The sequence below is a fragment of the Mytilus trossulus genome, unplaced genomic scaffold (genome assembly GCF_036588685.1).
Source record: "Mytilus trossulus isolate FHL-02 unplaced genomic scaffold, PNRI_Mtr1.1.1.hap1 h1tg000424l__unscaffolded, whole genome shotgun sequence".
In the NCBI taxonomy this organism is placed as follows: Eukaryota; Metazoa; Mollusca; class Bivalvia; order Mytilida; family Mytilidae; genus Mytilus; species Mytilus trossulus.
In genome coordinates, this window is record NW_026963354.1 from 10,444 (window position 1) to 25,123 (window position 14,680).

General features: G+C 32.8%; 1 protein-coding gene across 1 annotated transcript; it reads left to right on the forward strand.

The window, feature by feature from the left end:
* The first annotated feature begins 2,103 nt into the window (after positions 1-2,103).
* On the forward strand, positions 2,104-13,224 carry LOC134702192 (uncharacterized). The gene is made up of 4 exons (XM_063563259.1): positions 2,104-2,251; positions 2,931-3,080; positions 12,574-12,757; positions 12,993-13,224. The coding sequence occupies exons 1-4, from the start codon at positions 2,146-2,148 to the stop codon at positions 13,177-13,179; spliced, it is 627 nt and encodes a 208-aa protein (XP_063419329.1). The 5' UTR covers positions 2,104-2,145; the 3' UTR covers positions 13,180-13,224.
* Positions 13,225-14,680: the final 1,456 nt, after the last annotated feature.

Genomic DNA, 14,680 nt, shown 5'->3' on the forward strand with positions numbered 1-14,680 from the left:
TCACACAGCAGCATGACATTATTGGATTAGTTGTGCACAATAAACTTTGCTCAAAAGGTAAACATCTCAAACCATCAGATGAGCACCAATGTTTGGGTAAGGACTGTTCTGCCACAATCCCATTTGAAAAAAGTATTGGCGATGAAAAAACATGGGCCAAAGAGTTACTTCAAGAGCTGAAAGAGTCAAATGACATGGAAGTCGAATATCTCACAACCGATCCAGACAGTGGTGCATATCAGGCAGCAACTGATTTACATGATGAAGGCGTAACAAAAACCAAACCAACGCACCAGCTGGATACACGGCACATTTCAAAAAATCATCGTCTTTTCATAAAGAAAAACAGCAGGTTATGTGAGATCTTGAAAGGGAATACTGTTAAATTAAGGACTCAGATTCAAAACAAACTGGCGATCGATCTATCTGAAAGGTGTCACGGGGAAATATGTAAAGCCTTTGACAAATATGGGAACGATATAGACCTGATAAGAAATAAATTAACATTTGCGGCCGATGCAATTGTTGACTGCTATCAAGACTGGCACCTGAAATGTGCTAAGCACTCTTTACTTTGCAAAGGTTTAAGAAATAACAACTGGTTAGGAAAGAGAGCTTTACTGGGGAAAAAATTTGGAATCAAGCATACAAAAAAATCATCAGAGATTCTGCGTGAATGTGTGAACTACAGAATGTGCCCAGCAATGATGGAAAAAACTAAACTAAATTCCAACACGCAGAAAGTTGAAGCCTTCAATCGCGCTTTACGAACATCTATACCTAAAAATGTCACCTTTACAAGGAACACCTCTGGACGGGCACATTCTGCAGCACACTCTGTCAATGTAGGGATGGCTAACTCAATATTTACCCTGTGTGACAAACTTGGCTGTTCCATAACTGCAAACAGTAAAGTTCACCAAGCTGTAAAACAAGTTCAGAAAACAACAAATATGTTAAAAAACTATAAGAAAACAATCGATGCCTGTGTTACACGTTCAGAAAGGCGTGCAATATTATTCGACCTATATGAAAGACACCAGGAGGAAATAGCGTACCAAAAAAATATGCTTTTGCCGCCCCCAAAAGAGAAGGCCAAATATGAGGACCACCCCTACAGCAAGTCAGCAAAAAAGAAGAAATCCAAATAAAACTATAATAACCTTTATACAGTGCAAAAGGGTTGATGTGATTTACAACAAATTCCCTGATTCTGACAGTGTATGCGCTCTTGATTTACATCATGTTTTTCAAATACGAGATGATGTACATTAATACAACATTTATTGCCGCATAAATGACTGCATTCCAACTCCTCAGGACCTTTAAATTTTGGAATTTCATCTCTTGTTTTCTGAAATTCAACCATGTAAGCAAATCTATGGATTCTCTCTCTACTTTCCTCACCAGATGGCCATTTAACATTAGTATAACCATAGCCAGATGCATACGTTGCACCAGTCCATACTATACAACCCTTTTCATTGTGTGATTTATCAGATTTATAAAACAATTTCAATTTCTGCTTGTGCCAAAATTCGTCCATTATGTTTCTCTTACAGATTCATCAACAAAAAGGTTAATATAAAAAAGGATTTTCAGAAAAAAGGAACTTAACTTAAAATTTTGGAAATCCACCTTTAGGTTAAAATGAAGTAATTATTTGCATTGCCGACAATGTTAACATTTCTCCCTCTCACTCACTTACCCTAGCATTAAGGAGGATTTTGTCTTTTGAATCACAGAGTATCATACCTTTGGGTGTTGTTCAGTACCAAAAAACCATATGGTGCCGCAGCTTTTTTTACTTTAAATTTTGGTTCTTAACAACTACCGTCTGGCTTGAACCTAATTTTTGTGTCAAAAATTGGGACGTTCACCTCTACAACAGATAGATTAAGAAAATTATTGCTGATTCAATAAAATTATTTAAATGCATACATCATGTTGCATAAATACATACCTTTCTTCCACCAAAGTCATTTCTTTAAATATCATACATATTCATAAAAAAAAAATTATATTTACTTCTTGGCTTTATGTTGGATGTAAAAACCAGGTGGCGCACAGAGCTGTATTTACTTCCTTGTAACCTATAATATCTTCTCTACTGGCAATGTGTTAAAGATTAAGTAACTGAAAGACATGAAAGACATGAGTTACATATTACTATTCATTAATGCTATTGTTGTAGCACTAATGGCCATGTACGTTTTCGAGAATGAAAGAAGAATGAGGGAACTTTCCACAGGTAATTGGACGGAAAACTATTAAAGGACATACCATAATGTGTGCCTATATTTAACTTATTATTAAAGCTTCCTTGTGTATTAAGAAAACATACACGAAACAACCGTAAAGAACCTTAAAATTGCAATTTTAAATGTGACAAGTATGTCAAAATCGTTAATGATGAAATAAACATAGATGTATACATATTTCTTCATATTGGCTAGAGGTATATGGGGAGGGTTGAGATCTCATAAACATGTTTAACCCCGCCGCATTTTTGCGCCTGTCCGAAGTCAGGAGCCTGTGGCCTTTGTTAGTCTTGTGTTATTTTTAACTTTAGTTTTTTATGTATAATTTTAAATTTAGTATGGCGTTCATTATCACTGAACTAGTATATATATTTATTTAGGTGCCAGCTGAAGGACGGGAATTTCTCGCTGCATTTAAGACCTATTGGTGACCTTCTGTTGCTGTCTATTATATGGTCGGGTTGTTGACTCTTTCACACACATTCACTATTTCCATTCTCAATTTATGTATGTCTAAACATCGTAATAAAATTGACTCATAGAATACGTCGTCAAATTATTTTTTGCGTTAGATGCTAGAATTGGTGGACACACACACATTTTGAATATTTCACCAATGATTTTTCTGTTTGTTTAGTTAAGTGTTTTGTTTATTTTATTTTGTTTAAGACCAGGAACTGTCAACTTTAGAAAAAGAACTCAATGTGTTAAAATTAGAAAGGAAGAAACTTGAAATTCGCAAGGCCATTCAAGAAGAAAAAGAGTATACAAGTAAATTACAAGTCAGTAAACAAGCAGCAGACAAAACTCCTCTGGAAGGTGAGGTTAATGGCATTATGTATACTTCCGTTCAGAAAAATGACACTTCCGGTACTATTTGATAGTTTATTTGACAATGCTTTCAAAGATTATTATTCTATAAACTTTCACCTGAAATAAGTACAAAAAAGTCAAATCTGGTATTCACAAGGTCAGACTTCTGGTTAGCTTTTCAAAATCATAAGGATTTATATATAATGCTACAGTTCTATGACTTTATGATGTATCAGTATGAATTTAAAGTAAAGGGCAAAATCAAGAACGTCAAAGTAACCTTTGAACTTGAACTCAAGGTCATATTACAAAGACATCAAACCAAGTTTTATCTTACCTCCTATACATTTCTATGAATATGATTGGTTAAAGCGTCCTCGTGGAAGCCGTGTATACTTAAGTACTTAATATACCATGGTTTTTACGAGTTAACATATTTAAACAAACGAATCCGATTTAACATATTTAAACAAACGAATCCGAAGGATTCGTTTGTTTAAATATGTTAACGAGTAAGACACATGGTATATAGAATTTGTAATATAAATAAAATGATTGACAGCTTCAAGACCTTCAACCAATATTGGAAATTGATCACGTTACAGTTTTATCCAATGAAATAGAAGCTCGCGCAAGTCACTTTTGCGCCTCGTGTATGATCTTCTGTGCATTTCATGTAATAATACCCCTGAATTTGCAAAAAGGAAAAAACATGTCAGATTTTGCGCCCCGTGTATGGTTGTTTGCGCAAGTAATTTCATAATGTCATCAGACTGGGGTAAACAAAAATATCGGATTCCAGCGTCGGACAAGGATTAAATAATTATTCTAATGACGGTAAGAATTGTTTTATACGTAATACGTCACTTTACTGACCCCATATATATACCGTATTAGGTCACTAGTACACTATGTAACAAATAATATCACTGTATGCATAATTCTAAATATAAGAGGGGAAAACTCCAATTTTTTTTCTAAGCACCCTTTCAACAAAAACATTGGTGTAACGAAATACTGCACATAAATTTAGTATACATATAGATATAGGAAGGTGTGGTATGAGTGCCAATGCGACAACTCTCTATCAAAAGAACAATTTATAAAAGTAAACCATTATAGGTATATGTAAACATATTGTACGGTTTACGAAAAGAAGTGAGTTAGACCTTGATCTTGACCTATTTTTATTTTGTTGAACAATGGACTCAAAGAAAAAGGTCCTAGGTCTCTTTCACTTATTGTTAACCATTCAGAAATGCATATTTAACTTATATCAAACTCACTAGGAGAAATAACTCTCATATGGAGTCTACGGGCCGCTGCAGTAAAATCCAAACTAAACATCTTTAAGATATAGCGAGCAATATGGTAAAATAGAGAAAATAATTAACTAAAAATATCCTCAAATAGTCAATTTGATATGAACAGAACCCACTTCTCGATTTTAGACTTTCACATTCTTCTTCTTCTTCCGAATACGGGAGTAGACTCCTAGATAGGAGTGTAAAACTTCCCGGAACTTGTGTGCTATGTACATATGGACTTAATTTAAAAATAATATGACAAAGAAAAATCGTTATCAATAACATATATACATTATGTACAGTGGCTTTATAGTTTAATAAGTTGCTGTGGATCCTTCAATTGTTAGAGTGGATATGCCACTTTTGAAGGATTCCAAGGTGTCAGACATACCTATTGCTTCAGGTAGTGAGTTCCAGTCCGAAATAGTGCGTGGATAAAATGAAAATTTATAGAAATCTTTATTTGTTGATATTTGCCTAAATTTATCTTTCCCCCTAGTGCGTCTATCATATATTGTTAAGTTGTCCTTAGGAACTTCAACTAACCCCCAATTTATTTTATAAAGCATAGTTAATCTAGCTTTTTTCCTTCTTATTTCTAAATTTTCCCATTCCAATGATTTTATTAAATTTGAAACTGCTCCAGGTGATCTGTCTTTATAATCATTATCATTGAAGACAAACCTGGCTGCCTTACGCTGTACCTGCTCAATCTGAGTGATGTGTTGTTTTTTGTATGGATCCCAGACAGGGGAAGAGTACTCGACGACTGGACGGACAAGTGATGTGTACGTAAGGTTTTTAACCTTACGTGTACAGTTTTTCAAGTTCCTACGGAGAAAACCTAAGGTTTTATTTGCCTTACAAGTAATATTGTCAATATGCGTTCCCCAATCAAGATCATGGCTTATAGTTACGCCTAAATATTTACTGTCTTTTACTGCTTCTAAAACATGATTGTGCAATATATAATCAAAAGTTGAAGGTTTACTTTTTTTAGATATATGAATCACATACTAGTAACACTTCTCAGGATTAAAATTCATTTGCCAATCCTCTTCCCATTTTACTAAACTAGATAAATCTTTTTGAAGTAATTGTGCATCAGAACTATTATTTACATTTCTATACAATAAACAGTCATCTGCAAAAAGTCTTGCATTGCAAGTTACATGTTCGGGTAGGTCATTTATAAAGAGTAAAAATAATGTTGGGCCTAAAACTGTTCCCTGAGGGACACCAGAATCAACAGCTAATTTTGAAGATTTTACACCGTTTAGGAGTACTTGCTGTTGCCTGTCAGCTAAAAAGTCATTTATCCATTTAAATTTTGATTTCTAATACCATAAAATTCTAATTTCTGGGCTAATCTTTTATGGGGGACTTTATCGAAAGCTTTGGAAAAATCTAAAAGTATGACATCTATTTGGTTACCATATCCCAATGATTTTGCAAGATCTTGTATGCTGATGATAAGTTGGGTCTCACAAGACCTCAGTTTACTTCTAAACCCATGTTGACTATCATTTAATATGTTATTAATTGTAAGGTGTTTCCTTATGTTGCTTGTTTAAATATGTTCTAAAATTTTGCAACATATTGCAGTTAATGAAACTGGTCTATAATTAATAGCGTTATGCTTGTCACCTTTTTTAAATATAGGTACAACATTAGCCTGCTTCCAATCATTTGGGATTTTACCAGTATCAATAGATTTTTGGAAAAAGAATGTCAAAAATGGAGACAATTCTTCTGCAAAATTATGTAAAAAATATGCTGTCAGATTATCAGGGCCAGTGGCTTTGTGTGGATTTAAGTTTTTAAGTTACTTTAATAAGCCAATATTACTAATAAATATGTCTGGCATAGTGCGGTGGGGACTTGTACCTTTATTTGGCATAGAGGATGTATCTTCGGTAGTAAACACGGTGGGTATGGTTGTCCTGCGAGAGAACGTACTGTGCTGGTGATTTGGTCCTGACGGGTGCTGGTGGGTCCTGATTCTGTGCTGGTGGGTTTGTTTACATTGTATTAGAACGGCAATAAAACGACTGTTTTGTTGCTTAATTTTTCTCTGATGTGTCATAAGTACCATGCAAAGTATATTACAACAATATTATATTGCAAAAGTCTTGCAAGTTCGTTAAACGGAATTGTCCTGACGCTGTGCTGGTGATAAGAAAAACGGTCCTGGTTCTGTGCTCCTATGTCCTGGTTCTGTGCTTTTATATTTTAGTTAAAAGTGGCATATATTCAAGATCATTGATGCTGTACTGTTATTGACTTATTAGATGATGTCTGCTTTCTTGGAATTGACATTGTTGTGAATCTGTTTACTGTTATTATAAAAGAAAAATACCCCTATTTAAAAAAAATAAATAAACTAACTGTAATCTTATTTCTTGGCCTGTTAAATGAACCCTTCTGGCCCCCTTTTAAGATAAGAAAATATGTTTACGATTTTCGTGATTACGATCGTTTTGCAAGATAACCAAAATACGTTGTAATTTATACAATACTTATATATAAAGTAGATGATGTGGTATGTTTGTTGTCAATGGACAAATTTCCATAAGAAACCAAAGGAAGTATGTGTTAACAACCATACGTCATCGTACGACCTTCAACAATAACCCATAAAATAAAAATGTAAAAGGTTTTGCATAAAAATGGAGAGCAAAAATATAGAACAAAGGACTTTCTGAGCGTTTGAATCATGTCTTTAGCAGCTTAAAACATATTTGTTTGTGAGCAATTGAGTGCTGACTATAAGAATGACAATAGTATTGCGGGTTTATTTGTTTGGTGTTTTTTTTGGGGGTGGGGAGGGATGGGGATAAGTTAGAGCGAGGTTACAGTGAAAGCTTGGAATAGTTTCCCGTAAGATTTAAAAGTTGTATTGTAAAAATGTATCTTATACAATCACTTGCTGTAAGATTTTTCCAACACATTTTTTTTTGTCTAAACGGTTATCAGGTAAAAAAAATTTCGAAAGTTCGATAGAACACTAAAAAAAATCACTATTTTATGAAAGGGCAGGCTAGAATATGTCAGAGAATGAAGACGAGATAACCTAGAGAACACTAATAAAAATTAAGATTTCTTAGCTTTTGTCAATTCAAAATAAATATTTTGAAAGAATTACGGGGGAGGAAGTGAACAATGTGTCATTCTTTTCTATGTATAAATATTTTTCATGAATAAAAATAAAATGTGCCTTGATTATAATTGAAAATGAGTAAATGGAAAAAATACCCAACTAAAATACACTTTTATTTTAATATTGGCAATATCACTAAGCTTTTAAGTTTTGTGTGTCAAACACACCATCTCTGTAGTTATGACTCCTTAAAAAAACTGAATCTAAAGCCAGATATATCAAACATTTTTGTTTCCATCTGTCCGTTTTCAGGACTTTAACAATCAACAATAACACGCCTGGAAAGTAAAATGCGTACTCGGCTGTCTGTAATCGACCATTTTTAGACACCCAAGGCTCCTAAAAAAACAAGCCGGGGTGGGGGTTCAAAGATGCAAATTAAGTACTTACATGTATATCAATATTTCATCTTTTCGTGTACGGTTTATGACCCCTCCTGTGGCCTGTCAATTCCGAAATGTGCAAACTGCAATAGTATCAAAACAGCACAGACAATGAATAATAGAGATATAATGTTGTACATATATCAAGGGGAAACTTCTTGCAAAGCATTATTATTCATAGTTAATTATTGTATTTAGTAGAAAAAGAGAATTTAGTGAAAAATAAAATCACTATTTTTGTAGAAAATTCACAGACCTTTGTACAGAGATTTTTGTTATGTTTAGCATGGGATCAACACAGTGGTTGATTACCGAGTAAAACAAATCAAAATGTCTATCTACCTTGCACATTTCAGAAAATTCAGATCAGATAACGAAACTGGTTCCAGCAACATTTATAAGCAATTTAAGATCGTGACCCTCACAGTTTCCATTCACCACAAATATTCTCGTTACAACGAATCATTTTAAATACAAAAATACGTGTTGCATGCAGCCTTTTGTTTATCTATTAATATATGTATACGGATAAAGTTATGAAAGACAGCAGGGTCATCAGGGTGAGGAGTCCATGTCATCTGAAATAATGGCTAAGCATAGATAAAGAAAGCGACATATTATAATCATGACATTAAACAAAGTCTCTTCTTTTCGACTTTTTTCGAACAAATTGACACATAAAATGAAATATATAGACGTTACGCGCGATGTTGGTACATGTAAGCGTAACATAACGTAGCGAATATTTCGTAACGTTCAAATCAAAACTTCGACTAAAACGTTGGTTTTAAGCATGTGCGACATTCTTGTAAGACTCCGCAAAATCGACGGTGCGTTTTAACTACTTATCGAAAATTGATGTACTTTAGATTTTTGAAAAATTAAGAAAAATAACATTTTTAAAAATAATAAATTTCTACCATTATAAGAGATCAGATACGCAAACAATTGACGTAAATTTGAGTTGAGATCGTTTTTACGTCAAAAAATGGCGGTGCGACAACCTTGTAAGCCTTTGAAAAATCGCTCATAAATTACCATATATCATTTTTCAGGATATTTGTCTTTAAATTCATAAAATTAAGCAAAATAACATTGATGTAGTTAATACAAATACTAACCTTTTTCCTTCTAGATAAATGTTTTTGATTCTCAAATCTGGAATACCATTTTTTTTTCTCCCGCGGGACAGATTTGCCCTTTTAGTATGGAACACTTTATTTTTTCTATGACGTCATCAAAACGTCATAGAAAATGCATAAAATGTGAAGGAACCTTTTTGTTAAATAATGGAAAAAACCGTTTTTCAAAATTGTAAATAGTTTAGACGAAAATCACAGTTTAGTGGTTACAATAAATGAAATTTGTTACGCGGGACAGCCTAAAAATAGCCGTTTTTCAAAACTGAAGCTTGTCGCATGCAGCATTAAACATAGTTTCAACAAATATTTTTCTTTTTTATTTAAAAAGAAACATTTTTGTTCAAATTGCTTACAATAGCAATGAATATGATATCACAAAATATAATATTGGGACTTGCATCGTGTCAACTACACCGATTTTCCAATGTGGTACGAACATCGCGCGTAACGTCATAGTATTGTGAAATTTTTAACTTATTTTAAATACTATATATTGTTATCTGATATTGGACGAAAGATGTTGCCTTTTTATGTTATTATGTAATACAAGTTCAGATCAGTTGAAAACACATTTTAAACAGCCAAATGGATGCACAAGAGCTAATATAGGAGTCATAGATCCTGTTGGCAACAATCATCTGGCTAATTTTATTGATTTTGTAACATTTGTTTCAAATATGACCAACTTCTTATCCAAAATCACCAGCACCGTATCAGGACCCACCAGCACAATGACAGGACCCACCAGCACAGTATCAGGACATGAATAAATTGAGAAAATGCTTAATTTTAATAAATTGCAATGTTTTTTTTCACAAAATTGTTTTGTCGTGTGGATTGCGTATAGAAGGCGGACTCTATGAGCATTTTTGTTTTATTTTTTCAGTTCGAGAATTTCTGAAAATGAGCATTTTTGTGTTACGCTTACTGAAACAGTTTAGAGGGTCATTTTTTTAATGGTTTATATATGAACCCATAAGAAACGAAATTGAAAAATCTCAACTGTTTTCTTCCATTTTTTATAAGTGAAAACATCATTTTCGTCTTTTCGTTTACATTTTTTCATTGATCACCAGCACCCGTCAGGACCGAATCACCAGCACAGTACGTTCTCTCGCAGGACAACCATACCCACCGTGGTAAAAGCCTTTTTAAATTGTTCATTTAGGATGTTACCTTTTGTATTCGGTTCACTATTCAATAAACCATCCTTTCCTCTTAATGGTGACACTCCAGATGTTTCTTTTTTTTTTTGCTTTTTATAAATTGGCAGGCGTTGTGTAATTTCGAGTTTGTAAAGTAAGACAAAGTATCAATCTAGAAATAGGGGTTATGCAAATATGCATATCTTACAAGCTTAAACGTGTTATAACTGTAAATGTCTTGAATGGAGAGTTGTCTCATTGACACTTCTACCACATCTTCCTATATTCACAACTGTAAATGTCTTAAGTCAACTACCCACAGACATCAAAATATAAAGTAGAATAATAAAATTCGTCATCCTCTCTTGACCATCGTTCACAGAAATTTCCTTAAGCATTTGCCATATCTAATGTTTGTTGGTTCTTACGTCGGTTTCTATATCATATAGCATCGTTAGAGAATTATGATATCGCTTTGTAATATTGTAAAAGTATTAATTGCGCCACTCTCTTTTATTTTGATGGTATTAATTGCGCCAATAAATGAAATGAAATTGCGCCACATTTACCTGTTAATTTTTTTTACCTATATCATACCTGTACATGTTTTACCTATATCAATACAAGACAAGACAAGACACATACTTTATGAAAGTCTCACCACTTGATAAATATAAAATATACAGCTTTTTAAAACACAAGATAACAACAAGAGCCACTCTATAAAGAGTTTTAAGAGACTATAAAATATTTTTTCTTAAAATTATAATACAAATACAAGTCAACTATCACGAGTATAAAATATGTTTTCGTTTTTTTCACTGCAGATTTTGGCAGTATGCAATACCACATTTTCATTTGTAAAAAGAAATATAATTATTTCATTATCAGTCTCCAGAAATTAGAACGTCAAGTTTTGAGATCTGCGAGCATAAACAAAGCAACCAATATGTTTTCAGAGCGACCTTCAAAAATAATAAATTCAGAGATCTTCAAAATTGAAGAAGAAAATTTATACAAAAAAGATTTAAAATGTGTGCCTCAGTCTATGTATAGAGAGAGAGAAGAAAACTGCGTCTGGCTTAACCTAGGAATCAAGCAGAATTTCAGAATATTGGAAGATATTGGTGTTTTTACAAACAAAGATGATGTCTTTGTATTGTGTAACGATCCACAAAGCGGGATAATTTCATCAGGATGCGAGACTATTTTCTGTCTACAATGTTAAAGGAATTTTTTGCTGATGGTACCTAGTCAATCATTTAGTTGTTATATAAAAATAAATAAAATTGGCGCAATAAGGGGAGTATTTCATTGGCGCAAATGATACCTATAGTTTTGAAAATTAGGTGGCGCAAAAGAAGTATTGGCGCAATTAAGTTGTGGCGCAAATGAGTTACTTTTTGGCGCAAAAAGATATCGCCCGTAATATTATACCCGCCGAACATCGGTGACGCTAGATTAGGGAGCTACCATTTGATTTTTATGGGGGGGGGCTAGGATGAAAACTTTTATCCTGCATTTTTTTTTAAATTTATCCTGACTCTTTTTTACATAAATTGTCATCCAGACTTTTTTTTTGCAAGTGTCTCATCCTGCCTTTTTTTTACTCAAAACTCCTGTCCTGCCTTTTTTTTACTCAAAACTCCTGTCCTGCCTATTGTTTTCAAATTTTATCCTAGCCCCCCCCCCCCCCCCCCTAAAAATCAAATGGTTTCTCCCTTACATTTGATATAATGACTGATGGTTTGGGTTTTTTTACCACTTCTTTCTTATGTGTCTAAAATATATCGTAGTAACAGCAGCTAGTTAAACAATGAAGTAATTTCCATTATGCTCAAACCATTTGATGATGACACAAATTGCAAAATTTGAAACACAAAATTTAACACTTTACTTTTTCGGGTACCAAACTACACCTAAATCACTATATACCTTTTGTTCGTATTGTCATATTTCTACTCATTTTTAGGCGATATTGAACTTTTGAACAATCTAACGAACACACATGTTAATGTTATAATAGACTAAAGGGTATTATCAGTAGTTGTGTCATCAATGAAAGAAAATTAACAGCTGCTGACATAGAAACATAAACGGATCCAAGGGGAGCGGGCCTCCCCCTCCTCTCGTTGGAAAAATTTGGTTGATTATATAAGGAATCATTGAAGCATGACTGGAGCGGGCCCCTCCTTATGTCAGTCAGAGGGCCCCCCTTAAGAAAAGTTCTGGATCCGCCACTGAGTCTCAGAAATAAATGTTCTCACCGTAAACTTGCAAAAAGTTGCATGTCCTTTTTTATATATATTTCAAAAATTTATAATGCATCTATATAATTCAGGATTTTCCCTGTCAATTTTAGGTTATGGAATGAGTTATCGTTATTTTGACGAGATGGCACAGACATACTGTTTAAGTCAAATACAGGCTTCAGCATTTGTTTTTGCTATAAGACGAGATTGTCCAGGAATTGCTCCGACGTGTAACGATATCTGCAAAGATGCTAAAGATGACATGCTAAATGCTATAAACCAACAACGTAAAGAGTAAGTTTACAGAACAAAGGTAAACGGATATTACATATAATGTATCTTATTAGCAATGTACAGTTTGGATAATTAAAATCGATAATTTGAAGTTATGTTATATATTATAAATTGGTTTAATATAGAAAAGAAAAAAATCTATGGGAAGGATAAAATAATTACTATCAGAATGTTGGTTATTTTGACGCATTGCAGCTGCTTGTTTTTTAACTATACATTTTGTTTTTCATTTTAGCGTGGCCTGTTTTAATGCAATCAACATTCGTAAAGATCATGCAAAACTCCAACTCAATCCTAATCATAACCAACCTGATGCTGGCAAAATAAGTATGATAACTTATGGGTACGGGATTGGAGGATGTACGTGGACTCCCAACCATTGTGGACCGAACTACTGTTGCTGCAAAGCTTTCAATAATTGAAATAGAAAAAGAACTGCCCCGAATGGACGGTAGTTTTTGAAACAATTTGATGAATGATAATAATAATACAAAAAATACAAAAAAAAAAACTTTTATTATATCTTTCAGATAAAAACAGGAGAGTTAGCGTACTGACTTCAGGATTTTCCGTATCAAACAGAAAATCAAAATAATAAAATGCTGATTTTAAAACGACCTCGTTCACACTAGCATTTTTCTTTAATCGATCTAATTTGAATCGATCTAAATAAAGTTCACATTAACTTTAATCATAATCGCAATCGGTCTAATTAGTACGGTGACCAGATCCAATAATTTTTATATTTAATCGTCAAACATACTATATGGCTATATTATATATCATTGGATTCGGAAAAATAAGTACTTTTATATTATGTTTTTAACACTATGAAATTTTGTCAATGACAATATTTTACTATGAAATTTTGTCAGTGACAATATTTTACTATGAAATTTTGTCAATGACAATATTTTACTATGAAAATTCTGTCCATGACAATATATCATTATGAAAACGTGTCTGCTAACACTATTTTATATTAAATTTTGTCAACAGCGCAATTTTGATTTTCCCTATAGAATACTGTCCACAATAAAAATTATTGTTCAAATTAATGCAAGTTATATTACACAAACATGCAGCATGCAGATTTTTGAATAATAATAAAAAAAAATATTTTGTAATTTGGTTATTAATATATATATGTATAAAGATACCATCACTCTTTCTAATTTGTCTTCATGAATCACATGTCTTTTCATAACTTCATTTGATTTCTTATCAAAACTTTTGAAATAAATTTCATTGTTCTGTATACAAAAGGAATTAGACTTTCTTCTGATTACTCTCTTCTGATTTTCTGAAATTCCTTCCAGTAAAACTTTTAGACTGAGAAACTCAAAAAGTATTTTATACTCCTTGCCATCCATGATAACAAAACTAGTTTTCTATGTATACCTGTACCTATTTGTTGTTATTTTCTTTTTTGTTATTGTCAATTGAAGAAAACACTTTAATGATTTTTTTAACCATCATGATATATGATGATACCCTCCCCTTCATAAGACAAAATTTCATAACAACCAGTCTATGAAATATTGTCTTAATATAAACAAATGATTACTTCCCTTTAGCAGGACAAAATTTCATACTATTCATCTGTGAATTATTGTAATCTAATGGACCAAATTCCACTATGAAAATTTGTCCATCTCAAGACATAATTTTATAGATGAGGACAGAATTTCATAGTACATAGTCATGATATATTGTCTTGTTGGACAATATTTCATAGGACATTATTTTGCTTTACACCAAGTCCCTAATCAAATGGCAAAATCAAATGCTCAAACAATCAAACGAATGGATAACAACTGTCATATTCCAGACTTGGTAGAGGCATTTTTCTTAGAGACAGAACTAATTTATCAAATTCATGTGTTAACATTGATGTTGTTATTGTTTTTCTTAAAGCCCTTA

Coding starts and splice junctions, on each gene's coding strand:
- LOC134702192 (XM_063563259.1), top strand. CDS start 2,146: ATGAAAGACATGAGTTACATATTACTATTCATTAATGCTATTGTTGTA. Junction 2,252..2,930: donor AATGAGGGAACTTTCCACAG/GTAATTGGACGG, acceptor ATTTTGTTTAAG/ACCAGGAACTGTCAACTTTA. Junction 12,758..12,992: donor ATAAACCAACAACGTAAAGA/GTAAGTTTACAG, acceptor TTTTCATTTTAG/CGTGGCCTGTTTTAATGCAA.